This window comes from Sus scrofa, chromosome 16, assembly GCF_000003025.6.
Source record: "Sus scrofa isolate TJ Tabasco breed Duroc chromosome 16, Sscrofa11.1, whole genome shotgun sequence".
Taxonomy (NCBI): Eukaryota; Metazoa; Chordata; class Mammalia; order Artiodactyla; family Suidae; genus Sus; species Sus scrofa.
The window spans coordinates 34,320,430-34,336,042 of NC_010458.4; the positions used below are offsets into that span (position 1 = coordinate 34,320,430).

At 39.3% G+C, this 15,613-nt stretch overlaps 1 protein-coding gene across 1 annotated transcript in view; it reads right to left on the minus strand.

Moving 5' to 3' along the window:
- Window positions 1-15,613, minus strand: part of CDC20B (cell division cycle 20B) — a 60,103-nt gene that overhangs the window by 25,944 nt on the left and 18,546 nt on the right. The window contains exons 3-5 of the mRNA XM_021076691.1: window positions 6,626-6,845; window positions 4,267-4,397; window positions 1,763-1,856 (exon numbers count right to left, since the gene is read on the minus strand). Of these exons, the coding sequence (XP_020932350.1) occupies window positions 1,763-1,856; window positions 4,267-4,397; window positions 6,626-6,845 (445 nt within the window). The remainder of the gene's footprint in view (window positions 1-1,762; window positions 1,857-4,266; window positions 4,398-6,625; window positions 6,846-15,613) is intronic.

A 15,613-nucleotide genomic window follows, 5' to 3' on the forward strand; every position in this document is an offset into this window, starting at 1 on the left:
TGCTCAGAGGCAAGGGAGGGTTTAGAATGAGGTGGATTGGTTGAAAGACTGTCAACTTCACACATACACTGGTACACACAGGAGTACACATGCCAGAAGAAACCAGGTGTTAACTCCCCAAGTAAACAAAAAATGACAACCTCAACTGAAGAGCACCAGAAAAAACAGACTGAGTGAAAATCATTATGCTGAATTTGATAGCCCACAGCTCTCAACCTTAGTACTATTTCCAGAACACCAGACATTTCAGAAAATTTGTGCTCTGAAAGAGTGAAACCAAAACTACTGGCAGAGGAGCTGAGCAAAGAGAGACCATTCAGGAAGAAGAGGAGTACTTCCAAAACCCCTATTTGAAATTTTTTCGGAGAAATCAGAGAAAATAGTATATACATGAAGTATGAACAGGACGCCAGGAAGGAAGGAAAGAAGGGTGGAAAAGAGGAAGGGAAGAGCAGAGAGAAAAAGAGAGAGAACTTATAGTATCCAAGAAATTTTAAAATTAAAACTAGGAGAACCAAAATAATTAATAACAAGACTAGCAGGGCAGGAAAAGGTAACCACCTAGAAAGAAGAAAAAAATGACATGAAAAATAGAATATAAAAAATAAGAGAATTAATCCAAAAGGGGCAGCAATTATCTTTCAGAAAGAAAGGAAAAAGAAAAAAGGTGAAGAAATCACTAAAGAATAATTCGAGAAACTTTCTAAGATCTAAAAGACACAGGTCTCTAAGATTGAAAAGTTCCATGAAAATGAACTTTTCATTTACAATGAGGTTTTTTAAAAAAAATCAAGTTTTAGCATCATGGAATTTTAAAACACTCTGATGAGAAATTTTTCTAAGTGCATTCAGAGAGAAAAAGCAGGTGGTATACAAAGCATAGGAAGTTGCCATAGCATATAAGACTTCTCAACAATGATTGCTAGAAAACAATACAGCAGTACCTTCAAAATTCTGAATGACACTAGAAGTTGTAGCCAGCCAAACTATGAATCAAGTGTAAAACAGAATAAGCACAACATGGCTGCCAGGAAATAGTGGATCCAACATCAGAGATGAGAAAACCTAGAATTACAACTGAGGGACTGGCCAAGAGGGCAGCCTGTTCAGCTCACCCTGGTAGCTGGTAGGAGTAGGAGGCCACCAAGAAAAATAAGAAATGATATGAGTGGGTGCATGGGAAAGGTTATTGATAGTTGTGGAATACAACATGGACGGTGCATCTAGGGAAAAGTCATAGTTTCATAGGTACCTAATAAATGAGAAAACAAAGCAACTTTTTAATTCCAGGAAAAACAAAGAGTTATACTAGGGAAGACACATAGGTATAGTACACTGCTTGGCTTGGCAGCAAACAATTGTTGTGTAGTAAGATGATGTAAACATTAAATACTAATTGTACTTTTTTTAAAGTGTAATATAAATAGACCAAGGAAGATGAATGAGACAGGAGGAGAACTAAGTTCTTACTATGCTAGAAAGTTGTGATAAATTCTAAAATTAAAAAGTAGCAGTTTACAAATATTAGTTAGAACATAAATGTCAATACCAGGGGCATAGCCAGAAGAGCTAAGAGTGGTTGCCTCTAGGAAATGGGAGGTAGGGGTGGGGATAGTTAAGACAGAGGATTATGAGAAATTCCTAAGTTTTTCAATTATGTTCATTGATATAAAAACAATATGTTTAAGACAAGAAAGAAATGAAAGAAGCCAGGAGAGAGGAGGCTAAAAAGAAAGGCAAACAGAAAATCTTTGGCCCCAACCTTTCCAAATGCACTGGGGCTGCTCACAGAGCTGCATTTTCCCATTAACCTGCTGAGCCACCTTCTGGGTCGAAAATAGCTGGTTTAAGCATTTCTGAAAACAAACATAAAGAGGATACTTATTTAGAAACATATTTCTCCATCCCAGATGTGATGCATGGTATTGAGTTAAAATTGATAACTCACTTGGAAGTTCAAAAAACTACACATTCTCACCAACCAATGCTATAATAATTGCCCTTATTTATTAGCCAGCCACTGCCTAAAGAACACAGTGCTGAGCATTTTACTGATAGATTATTTCTAATCTCCCCAACACCTCCAGAGGCAGGTATTACTCAGCTATAATAAAATCTTCTTTTATTCTTCTAGGCTAAAAATGTCTTTAGCCCACAAACCAACCATAGGCCAGTGATATCATCAAAGCCTGTAAGAACTGAAATGTCATGATAGTTCTAGTACTCTCCAAAATTAAAATACCTCCTCAAAACAATAAAGTTGAACATTAGGAAGGCTGCTCTTCCCAAGACAGACTTCTTTCAAGGTCTGTGACTGAGACTTTCTCTGGACCTCAATTTTTCTCACCTGTAATATGCTGAAATTAAACTAATTATCTTAAAAGGTCCTTTTCCCCTCATATCTTTACCGACGAGAAATGGTAACAAGTCACAAGAGAGCTTAAGTAAATTCCCTAAATTTCCATGAGTTCAAAAATCTGATTGCTAAATCTCTGGGCCAATGTATAAAGAGCATTTCAGACATTCTTCGATCAAAAACAGTAAAGAAAACTAGTAATAAGGGGAAAGAAAAGTACTTATTCTAGAAATATAATGGTGAATAGTTAAAACAGAGAAGATTCTTTTTTTTTTCTTCACAACAATACATTTAATCACTGGATCATTATTAATTCGGACAGAGGTCTCTCTGCCAAGCATGATTTTGATATTTTTGTTTTCTTCTCAGATGTTATGTCACATAGCGGGCATTGCCAGTCAGTGAATCATGGATTTTTAGGTATTCACAGCATAGCAATGAAGTACAAAGCAGAATTTCACAGCCTCAGAACTAGTGGCAGATAGTTAATCATTGTGACCTACTAGATACCCTCCCCTTGGACTGTGATCATCCAAAATGTCTCCAGACATTGTCAGGGGTCCCCTGCGGAGCAAAGTCAACTCCATGTGGGAAACACTGATAGAAACTAACCTCCCTAAAATGGCCTGCTAGCCAGTAGCTTAACGTAACTCTTCACAGGTCACTTCTTCAGAATCCCGTAGTTCCCGAAAAGCTGACCAGGGCATCACCCAACAGGGTGCTTCTGCTCCGTATACTCCGTGTACGTCTTCCCTCCATGCAACCTACTTATTACTTCAATGAGCAACTTGGCCTAGAGCTGACTGGATATGCAAATCCTGAACATCTCAATAGCCATGCAAGTCTCACTATGGAAACAATCTCCAGATGATCTCTGAGACCACATGAAGACACACATTTACTGTCTGTCTACACGTCTATATGCATCACGCTTGCTGCTGTGTGACGTCCAACTAGTCATGACAACAAATGCTCTACATAACGTAGTAAAATGGGAGAGTTCCCTGGTGGTCTAGTGTTAGGATTTGGTACTTCGACCACTGCAGCCTGGGTTCAATCCCTGATCTGGGAACTGAGATCCCACATCAAGCCGCTGAATGCCATAGCCTAATAATAATAAAGGAGCAAAGCAATTTAATTTCCATTTTACCCTGCCCAGACTCTTTAGTGAGGCTGGAACAATGTTCTGACTGGATAACAATTGTTGTAAGAAGAGTAACACGACAGCACCATTGTGACCCTACAGAGCCACCAACTTTGCTGCCACCCATTACCACACAGCCCAAGGGGAAGGAAAAGGGGAGTGCTAAAGGGCAGGGCAGTAAAAACTCTAACCAGCAGTAAGAAAGGACAGTGGTGCTAATAACCCTGGCCTGGGCATGAAATCGACAGCACCCACAGTTACCTCAGTACAACTCCTGGGCCACCTGCCCACCCCAAACCCTTCCCCAATAGTAAAGCATCCGGCAAAAGGCCTGCTCTAGCACATTTGCTTTCAACTGTGAGCTCAAATAATTAAATTTTACATTCACAATATGTTATTGTTCCTCCAGCAAGATGTATATGCCAAACACAGGAGGCACACACTGAAAGAGTAACTTGGCCTAAATTGAGAATTTGTGACACGGATACTAGTCAGGTTCTTTACCTCTGAGCCGCAATGGGAAGGCCTCATTTTCACTTTTTTGATTGAAACCAATTAAACACTTTTTTGTGTATTTTTTGGATAGTCTGTTTCTTTTTTGGAAGTGCCTCTATTCGTGTCCATGACACCTCAGTTTTTCTATCAGGAACCCATCACTTTCTTTCTGATTTGTAAGGGCAGCTAAGCCAACTGTGGTCTCACATTTAAGACTCAGCTGTCTGAGCTTCTCAAGATGTGAAATCTTCGGTTTTTTCTCTTTACCTACCTGGCCTGTTGAGGCAACATTTTCCTTCCAGCCCCTGTCCAGTGCATGAGATGCCTTGCAAAAATGGAAAGCAGAGTTACTTGTTTCAAAACTTCCTTTGTTGGGGTTCTTCAGTGGTTCCTTGTAGGATCCTGCCAGGGAAAAAAATTAGCTTTGAATTTAGTTTATAAAATGATAAAATATCTTAAACCTTTGATTGGAGGTCAGCCCTTGACATGAATAGTAGAACAGTACGTGAAGACACAGACCCTCATCTCTCCAAAATCCATATGCCGTGAGAGCGGCCCTAAAAAGAAAACAAACAAACAAACAAAAAACCCTTAAGTACCTGCCATATCACGTGTTCATAAGAGGAGCCAAGAAACTATTGGATGAAATATCTTGGCCTTTTGCCATGTGACAATCCCTTCTCATTTGGACAAACATGAGCTGGATAACCTGTTGCTAATGTTTGTAGAACCCAGCTCCTCAAGTCCTAGGTGATCCAAAATTTAATTTCAAGGAGGAAGAGGGAATGAAAACATGAAATGTTCTGCAAAGTTAGATCTTGCTCTCTGTCCTGAGAAAGTATGCGTGCTTGTTCCATGCTTTTTGTAAACAAGTAAAGAGGAAAAGAAGCTAGCTCTGTAAACCTCAAATGATAAAGAAAAAGTTTCAGTTGGATGCTAGTACAAACAGTCATCCCAGTTATCAACGAAGAGGTCAGGTCCACCAGCCTAATCTGGGATCACCCAGGTTTTGTCCCCAGACCATGACTCCAAATGAACCTCTCTGCAAACATCGCTTTTAGGATGGGAGGGTCTCCAGTGTTCAGCCTTCTGAAATAAAAAGAAAGAAACCCCACCAGTAAAACACTGAGAAACCAATGTCTCTGATTAATATGTACTATTAGATAGAAATTAGACTTTCTTGTAAAATTCTTTCAACTGATAATCTCTCTCAGGACTCTGATTTCTCATGCAATGCCTTATTTGAAAATTATTAAGGGCCCAGAAAGGAAAAGAGAGCTCCTAATTTTAGCCAGAACTTCCTCTAAAACAATCACCATAAAATCACCCCTCAATTATAATATCTTTCAGAAGATTGCCTCAAGGATGGCCTTTCCTATAACCCAGTATCTCCTACTGCTTCAACCAGCTACTTTGAGCATTGATAATGTTACATGGCAGTTTCACTGGGTTAAAAATTATTTGGGGCTCCGTTTCAATCTGTAGGACTATGGTGCCTCATTGTGTCTAAAAAAGAGTGGCCCTGCAGTCACCATTTGTCTTAAACATGCAGATAAGACAATGATTTCTGTTGCCTGGGACTTTAAAAAGAAAGAATAGAAATTAAATCACTTAAGCTGCAAGTTTTGCTTCAGAAGTATGGGAATAAAGAAGGTTGTGCTCACATGAGACATGTTTTAGAAAGAGAATGTACCTTTCAGAGCTGTGACAGGTCGCTCCTGGTTCCCTGCCTACCAGATCACAGCCTTAGTGCCCACTCTCCATCCCTGCTCCAGGCAGGCATCAGACTATCCCACTCTCATCTTTCCTTCCCTTTGCTTCCCTCTTCCCTCTCTTACTATTTCCCTCTTCTCCCCTCACCTGTTCTTCTCTTTCTTCCTCCTCCTTCTTCTCTCTTTCTCCCTTTCTCCTCTCTTCTCTCCATCTCTCCCCTCTTCCTTTTACTTTCTCTTCCCCTCATCCTCTCCTGTTTCCATCTTTTTCCTCGCCTATTTCCTACCTGATTATTTCAGCACTAACATGTTTTTATCCTGACTGTTTGTAGACAAGGAATCTTGGCAAAACATGCATGATAAATATTTGTGTGTATTCACATGTATACATATGTACAATATTTATAAAAGTAATCATCTACCGATGCAAACCTCAGAAACATATTAAAAGACGGCATATTTTCTTTCGGTGTTGTTTCAGCCCTCCTCTTCCCTACCACGACCTCCTTGGAAATGTCTTATTCAAAGGGAGAAAAAGAAAAGCAGTTGACCAAACATGACACTAGATAATTCTGTAAAAAAACAGATCTTTGGGAGTTCCCATCGTGGCACAGTGGTTAACGAATCTGACTAGGAACCATGAGGTTGTGGGTTCCATCTCTGGCCTTGCTCAGTGGGTTAAAGATCCGGCGTTGCCATGAGCTGTGGTGTAGGTCGCAGACATGGCTTGGATCCTGTGTTGCTGTGGCAGAGGCCAGCGGCTATAGCTCCAATTAGACCCCTAGCCTGGGAACCTCCATGTGCCGCGGGAAGCGGCCCTAGAAAAGGCAAAAAGACAAAAAATAAAAAAAGATTTTTGAAGGAATATATCTTTTTTTAAGATTTCAAAACTGTCCCTTGGCATTTCTATTACCTCACCTGGACTCAAGGTCTCTTTCTCAGGAGTCATCCTCAGCACAGTTTCTGCGAGGTCTGTGGTTGAATGCTCTTCGCCAAAGGAGTGGGCTGCCACATCCCTAGTTTGGCTTTGCCGCCATCTTGTGGTAATTGGGCTACTGGCAACAGGAACCTCAGCCGATAGTCTCTTGGCAAAGTTGCTCTTGAAGTTAGAATATGTAGTATTAACTACATCAAATACCTATTTAACAACAAAAAGATCTGTAGTTTGTAGTAGCCTCAATGATACACAAATTAAAATTCCTTAAAAGAATTATAAACAATTCACCTAATGCAACACAAATAATACATATACATGACATTTTTAATTTGGTGACTTGGGAGACTATTATTTTATTATATATTTATATATATAATAAAAGTATATAATTACACATTTTAACAGCTATATGTATATATACATATATATGTGTATGTGTGTATATATACACACACTCAGAGCTTCTGCTCTAGGGTGTCAAAGAAGTTTAGAGAGTTATCACGTCTATGCATATTACTATTACATACAAATATAAAATATGAAGTTGAATAACACTATATATTGAACATACAAGATGTTTATATAAAATCATTAAATTTCATAAAATCAGGAAATAAACAGCAACTTCCTAGTCATATCCCATTTCACAGATGGGAAAACTGAGGCCTAACTTGTTCAACATCTGTCCATTGTCTCTGAGAAACAGCAGGACTTTGGTATTTACAGATCCTTTAGTGGTGAGCCATGCCATGTATCTATATGAAGTTAAAAATGCAAATGACAAAATTAATTTATTTAACAAAATGACAGGTATGTTAGGTTAAGATTGCTTATCGAAATGCAAATGGTACAAAATGGTTCTGCTTCTCCCTGACTAATGCAATAGTGACATAATAAAGATATAATAGACATCTGGGTCTTAATCCCCAGAACCTATGAATGCTACCTTCTAGGGAAAAAGAGCTTTGCAAATGTGATAAATTAAAGATCTTCAGATGGGGAGATCATGTTGGATTATCTGAGTAGCCCCTAGATGAAATCACATGTCCTAGAGGGAGGCAGAGGGAAATCTGACTACATACAGAGGAGAAGGCACATGACCACAGAGGTAGAGGCTGGAGTAACGCACAACCAAGAAATGCTGGTTCACCAGAATCTGGAAGAGGCAAGGAATGGCTTCTCCCCTAAAGCATCTGGAGGAGGCAAGTCCCTGCTGACTTGGCTTCTTCCAGGGAAACTGATTTTGGACCTCTAGCCTCCATAACTGTAAGAGTATAAATGTGTATTGTTTTAAGTCACCAAATTTTTGGTGATTCATTATATCAGTCATTGGAAACTAATACTCAGCACTTCTTGTGCTTCCATAGCTCACTGTGTGTGTTTCCCATACAGCCCAGTCATATTTTATTAATATTAACAGCATGTATCAAGCCCTCAATATGTGCCAAGCACTGGGATAAATGTATTGGAGGGGTTTTTTAAATTTAAACGTTATCACAACGCTATAAGATCGGTACAATTATTACCTTCAGTCTCCAGAGTTGGAAAGAGGAGGTTAATAGATTTGAACAAGGATGACTTGAGCAAAGATATAATGCTGATAAGTAATGGATCCAGGAACCAGGCCACTGCACACAGTTGTACACCTCACTGCCTTTATGAAAGGCAGCCCCTGGAGCATGAGGTACACACGTACACAACCTCACAATCCAACCAGGGCAACCTAGGGTTTAAACTCACAAAGATTCGGTCCCTATGCTTTTAGCACCTCTATTCATGCTGTAGTCTCAATGTATGTGTTCTGCCCCCCTACCACCTCCAAAAAATCATGTTGGAATCTTAACCCCTAAAGGGGATGTGTTAGTAGGTAGGGCCTTTGGGAAGGGATTAGGTCACAAGGGCAGAGCCCTAATGAATGGGATTTATGGCCCCCTTATAAGAGGCCGCACAAAGCTCTCTAGTCCCTCCCCCATGTGAAGGTACAAGAAGAAGCGCCTTCACCCGACCATGCGGGCACCCTGCTCTCAGGCTTCCAGCCTCCAGAACTATAAGAAATAAATTTCTGTTGTTTGTAAGCTACCCAGTCTGTGGTATTTAATTATAGTGACCCACACAGACTCTGATGGCTCATATTCCACTTTTCTGATTATTTTTATGTCTTCCTACTATTATAACATCAATTCCTTAAGACCAAGGACTTCACCTTTTCTCTTATTATTCTCAGAGTATAGGACCTTTATTGGCATCTCGGGACTCCAGAATGAATAAATGAACAAATCTCTTCCCCTAGAGGCAATTAATCCTAAAAAGGCACAAGGGATTTAAGAAAGAATCCAGAGGCAAGGAAATAAGCTATTTTCTTTCTTTTCCATTAAGAAGCATGATTTTCATATTGGATGAGGTATAATAAACATTTCTGCAGAGACTGGAAATTGAGATAAACTAAACAGTAAGTGTTTATCTGGGCATTATAAATAAATTCAAGTCTCTAGGGCCAGAAAAATGAAACCTCAGAACACTGACAACACTTCCAGAACAGACACTGATTAGTGATCTATGAAAAAACATGACAAATGAGAAAAATGCATCCCCCTAAATTTAGATAGACAAAGTTTTTCATATTTTTTCCATAGGAGGATCAAGTAACTAGAAAAAAGTAGTTTGCAGCCAGTGGCCCAGATGGCAAAGTCTTACTGGATCTATATTAACCTGAATGAACCCCCCATGATGTAATGCAGGGTTTTGTCTTTCACCTGATACTGTTCAATTTGTTATCAGTGGTTTGAATGGAGATTTATTTATCAAAATGTCTTATCCTAAGCTGAGAAAGAAGAGAGTCAAAATACTTAAGGACAGGAATAGAATTTAGAATAAAGTCTGGGACAAAGATCAAAATCAGCAAAATTAAATTCAGTAAGAATATGCAAAAAATCTAGCCATTTAGATGTTTTTCATTGCATAGGCCTTACATGGGAGACAACTGATAAGAAGTTAAAATGACTGGCAGATTAGGCAACCACCCCCAGAATATGAGTCAACCGTGTAATGTAATTACATTTTTCAAGCAGCCCAGTTTTAGGTCTCATTAAGGGGGAAACAGTGTCCAGAACAAAAGCCGGCAAAACCTGATTATCTCTGCACAGATCAGAATTCATTTGGAGGAGTTCTCATGGCTCAGAGGTAACCAGCCCAGCTAGTATCCATGAGGATGCAGGTTTGATCCTTGGCCTCACTCAGGGGGTTAAGGATCAGGCATTGCCGTGAGCTGTGTTGTAGGTTGCAGACCCGGCTTGGATCCTATGTTGCTTTGGCTGTGGTGTAGGCTGTCAGCTGCAGCTCTGATTCAGCCCCTAGCCTGGGAACTTCCATATGCCTCAGGGTTTTTGTTTTTTGTTTTTGGCTTTTTATTTTTTATTTTTTTATATTATTCAATGAATTTATTACATTTATAGGTGTGCAGTGATCATCACAACACAATTTTATAGCATTTCCATCCCAAACCCCCAGTGCATCCCCCCACCCCCCAAACTGTCTCCTTTGGAAACCATAAGTTTTTCAGTCTGTGAGTCAGTATTTGTTCTGCAAAGAAATTCATCCTGTCCTTTTTTCAGATTCCACATGTAAGTGATAGCATTTGATGATAGTGTCTCATTGTCTGACTGACTTCACTTAGCTTGATAAATTCTAGGTCCATCCATGTTTCTAAAAATGCCATATTTCGTTCCTTTTAATGGCTAAATAATATTCCATTGTGCATATGTACCACATCTTCTTTATCCACTTCTCTGTCCATGGACATTTAGGTTGTTTCCATGTCTTGGCTATTGCAGATAGTGCTGCAATGAACTTTGAAGTACATGTGTCTTTTTGAGTCATGGTTTTCTCTGGATAGGTGCCCAGGAGTGGGATTGCTGGATCAAATGGTTAAAAAAAAACAAAAACAAAAACCTCATCTGGACCACCATGGCCAGTCTCAGAAAAATTTTTTAGAAAGAGATGGACAAGCCAGGATTCAAAACTTGATTTTATTTGGAGGAAAGAGACTGCAATGATAGGAGGTCAGGAAAAACAACGTAACAGAATGACCCCAGGGTGTCTAGTCTAGAGGTAAACATTTTGTATTGTTCCCTATGATGAAACTAGGACCCATGCATGGAAGGAGGCAGATCTGTATTCAATACAAAGAACTTCCAAAGAGTTAGAAAGCAATGGTTCATAATATCTTGAATATATAGTTCTCGGTCAGCCCCTCCACTAGGAACATATAGTTTATAATTGTACAGATAAACATTTTTAATAGTTTTGTATTTTGATTATTTTGATGGGCATTGTTTAATGTTTTAAACTTTTCTTTTCTTTTTTTAGGGCTGCATCTGCAGCATATGGAGGTTCCCAGTCTAGGGGTTGAATCAGAGCTATAGCTGCCAGCCTGCGCCACAGCCACAGAAACGCCAGATCCAAGGCACGACTGCGACCTACACCACAGCTCACTGCAAAGAGGGATCATTAACTCACTGAGTGAGGTCCAGGGATCAAACCCACATCCTCATGGATACCAGTCAGGTTCATTACTGCTGAGCCACAAGGGGAACTCCTAATGTTTTAAATTTTTTAATGTTGATAGAAAGCTTTCCCTCATAAAAATTAATTTGAGTAAAATAAGTGCCTCGATTTGGACCCAAAAAAAGCTAAGTAACAAACAAATGGTATGCGGACAGAGCAAAAATCACAGAGGTGGCATGAAAATGACGGCAGCTTAGGAAACAGTGTGTAGATTGTGCTATTTCATCTTCAATGTTTTTAAACTTTTGTTCCAGGATCTATCTCCTGCTGAGGAAATGCCTGTCGCATAGTTTTAAATGACTCAAGTATTTATTAATAGAGAGGAAGAGGAAGATAAGGAAAATAAGACAAAGAAGGGAAAAGGGATGAATGACTTGCTACTCCAAGCACATCAGTGTGGCTTGTTTACCTTTAGAGTTCACATCATATTGACACTAAATCGGGAGGAATTCAGGGCACCAGGGCCAAAAAATAAATAGAAAGGAACCTAGAGAGGTTAAAAATAAGGTCAGGAAGTAACAAAATGAAACAACTTGGAAAATAGAAACATATGTCTAGTGATAAATAATCTGACACACAAATATTCAATAAGGGGGAAAAATCTGGACATTCCAAGGGAAGACATGCTGATGATGCCAGAGTCTCTCTGGAACCTCAAGGCAGAGACAAAAAGTAACAAAGATAGTCCATTGGCTCTCAGGCATGTCCCCCCAATCCCCCTTCCTTAGCCTCTGAATGTCTGCCCCCACCACTACCACCACCAGCACAATGCAGCAGCATTCTGTCCACAAGATATTTTTAATTCAGGACCTCAATGTTATTTCAAAGTAATTATGAAGACCAAAATGTTTATCTTCTCCTTTTTGAACCTCCAAAGCCTCCTCATCCTAGGAAGCAATACGACCCAAGCAAAAACTTAGCAAGATCAAATATCCTTTATTCTGCACTACCAACACCTGCCACTGGGGGCTCCAGAATGTCTTTAGCAACTATCCCTTCCTTTCTATCTTACCCAGCAAGCCTGCCTTCTTTAAGACACTGTCATCTCTCAGCTTAATTTGGTCTGCAGACTCTGACCTTTTCCAGATAATGTCAGTACACATGGCCAAGTTTTTGGTGGATGTGCTCCACTCCCTCCCCTCCTCAGTTCCTTGCAGTGATTTCTTATAAAACTAAATGTCTCCTGATGAATAAACTCTTTCACCAGAGTACTACAGTGATCTCACCTATCACATTTCCTTCTAAGTAAACATATTTTGTCTATTACAAAAGTAGTTTAATGTTATTAAAATGATTTTGAGGATGAAGTTGTAAGTCCCAAACTCTAGTCTTGCTTGTCCCACTTACTAATTCTGTGATCTTGGGTGAGTTATTAACTTCTTCCTATTTCAAATAATTGTTACATGATATCTATAAAGAGCTTTATACCACGCATGATTCCCTTTAAAATAAATATATGACTATTTTATATATTACATATACAAAAATAGCTTCCTAAAAATATGTTATTTATGTATTTCTGGGACTTGTATGTAGTATAAAGCTCTTAAACTAAGTCATTCCGGAGTTCCCGTCGTGGTGCAGTGGTTAACGAATCCGACTAGGAACCATGAGGTTGCAGGTTCGGTCCCTGCCCTTGCTCAGTAGGTTAACGATCCAGCGTTGCCGTGAGCTGTGGTGTAGGTTGCAGACGCGGCTCGGATCCCGCGTTGCTGTGGCTCTGGCGTAGGCCAGGGGCTATAGCTCTGATTGGACCCCTAGCCTGGGAACCTCCATATGCCGCGGGAGCGGCCCAAGAAATAGCAAAAAGACCAAATAAATAAATAAATAAACAAACTAAGTCATTCCTTTAGCTCTTAGTTATTTGCTGCTCTATAATTGCTCCCTCATTTCATGTGCATTTTGTACCCAAAATTGATTTCATACTTGTGTGAGGCTGCCTCCATCACTTATACTTTATTGTATCTTCTACAGTACCTGAGTTGTTTGATTAACTGAGTCAACAGCTTTATCCCATTCTTGACCCAGTAGCTTCCCTTAACCTTGCCTTCAACCTCATCAATCACTTCCCCTCCTTTAAGAAGCCTTTCTAGCTCTTCCGAAAGAGTGCTGATGGGTTTTCTAATATATGATCCCCTATGCAGAGAAATTTGTAATGTTGATTTACTAATAGTCTGAAGATGGTCTTAGTATAGACAGAACATATAGGAAATGATGGCAGATAACCAGAAAGCTGAGAGGTGATGATATCAAAATATATACAGAGAAAGATTCTCCCAAATGAAGAAAGCTTCTAAGGTCCAAAATCTGTGTTCACCACCATATAGGGTGGGAGTTCCCCAAATGTTGTCTTGAATGTTTGGTTAATAGGCCTGTATGAATATTTATATTATCATAAATATATATATGTGTGTGCGTGTGTGTATATATATATACATAAATCTTATGCTCCTAAGCCTTAAGAATTACAAAATTAACAAACTGGCTCTTATTTCATCCTTGACAAGGGATTTACTTAAGCTTTCAAAGTAGTTTTCATATAGAGCGGATTTTCTTGTCAAACCTGAAACATCAGGTCTGTATTTAAATGTTTTATTTCTGGCTGTAAAAACTGGCACTATGGCTTATACAGCCACCTCTTGCAAGTTCATACAGCAGGATATTGGCGTTCTCTAGTGCTTTTAGCTCTGGATCACTCAATGAGAGATTCTTTACTTAGAAAACAATGGACCAGAAGTTACCATAATGACTTTATCAAAACAATATCACCCTATAGGGTCTTGCCTGGGGGTTGGTGAGTCAACATCCCCCCCCCTCAAAGCACAGTTATAATGGGATGAGTTTACATGATTCACAGCAGATTCTGTGAATTAAACTTTTAAAGCCATTTGCTTGAACAGCCTGAGGAGCTAAAGTATCTAACGTAGACCCAGAGACACAAAACATGTCTACTATGGAAGATAAAGGGAAGCCAAAGAAACTTGTTGCTCTGCAAACCAGAAGAAGATTGAGGTCTAAAATTTCTCAAGCTTAAATGTTCACTTGAGTCGTGAGGGGATCTTGTAAAAATTCAGCTCCTGATTCAGAAAGCCTTGGAAGGGCCTGGGATATTATGTTTCTAACAAGCCCCAGGTGACAGCAGTGCTGCAGACAAGACTTGAAGGAGCAAGGCCAGAGAATTTAAGTTACTTCGCGGTGTTTGGGTGTAATATAAACACAGGGATTTTGACTTTTTCCATAACTCAGCTTAAGAATACCAAATTAAAATTACTACAGTTAAAAAGTGGTAGAATACATTTTTGTGTATATTTTCAATTTTTACTAGAAATTATAAGGGAAAAGTTTTCTTTTGCATCCACTCTTATTAGGCCCCAAGAGTGGGAGTGAAGTGGTTTATGGTCTCTGCCAGGTTAATGTGCCTAAGCTGTGGGCATTGCTCAACAACCTCCACACACAGACACACGCACACCTCAGAAGCAGGGATGGGAGCAGAGCTAGCAGCCTCCTTAGCAAGCTTGAAAGCTCTAAAGATCTAACAAGGATGGGAAGGGACTCTCTCAAGCTTCTCAGACTTCTCTAGCATTATCTGGAAACTTACACACACCAACAGTCAGACCCTAGAGGAACAAAGCACCTTTTTTTCAAAACTTGCTACATATCCTGAACAGGATATTTTCTAAGGTAGCTAAAGGAACCATAGATTTCAGGATAGGCAGCCCTCAACTCCCTTTCCATGCATGCCCCTAAAGTTTTCAACAAAGTTAGATCTTCTGTAGAAAGCAACAGCCACTTGAAAAATAAAGATACAAAATGAAGCAACTAGATGATGCACCCAAGAAGGGGGTATAGAGTGGGGGTGGGAGTTGTGTTTGCCTTTTGTGTAGAAATATCTTATTTGTTAAATTCCTACTTTATTATAGACTGCAGTATTTTTCCAGTGTGCAGCCCATTGGTGAACAATCATTTTCATGGGTCGGAACCATGCTGTTTTTAAAAACGCAATAGACCACAGGGCATCACAGTTCAAAGCAGAAGCACTGCTTAATGAAATGTCACAGTTACATGTGCCTGTGTATACTCATAAAGTGCATTTCTTTCTATGCATCATAAGCAAAAATTTGAAAAATCATTGAACTATAGTTTGCTTTATGATAGAGGAGGGTTTTTTTTTTAAGCCATCATTGCTTTGATCAATTTTTTGCTATATTCACTTAGCATTGACTTAGCTAGATGAGGTCAGAGCAAGTAGCCTTTTCAGATATTTCAGTACCCTTTCTACTCTTAATACCTTGAATTCACATAGCATGCTTAAGCCGTATGAAGATTACATGCATATATATATATTAAATTCCTATAGAGATATATTAATAGACCAATTTAATCAATATTATGAACTATTGCTGGGT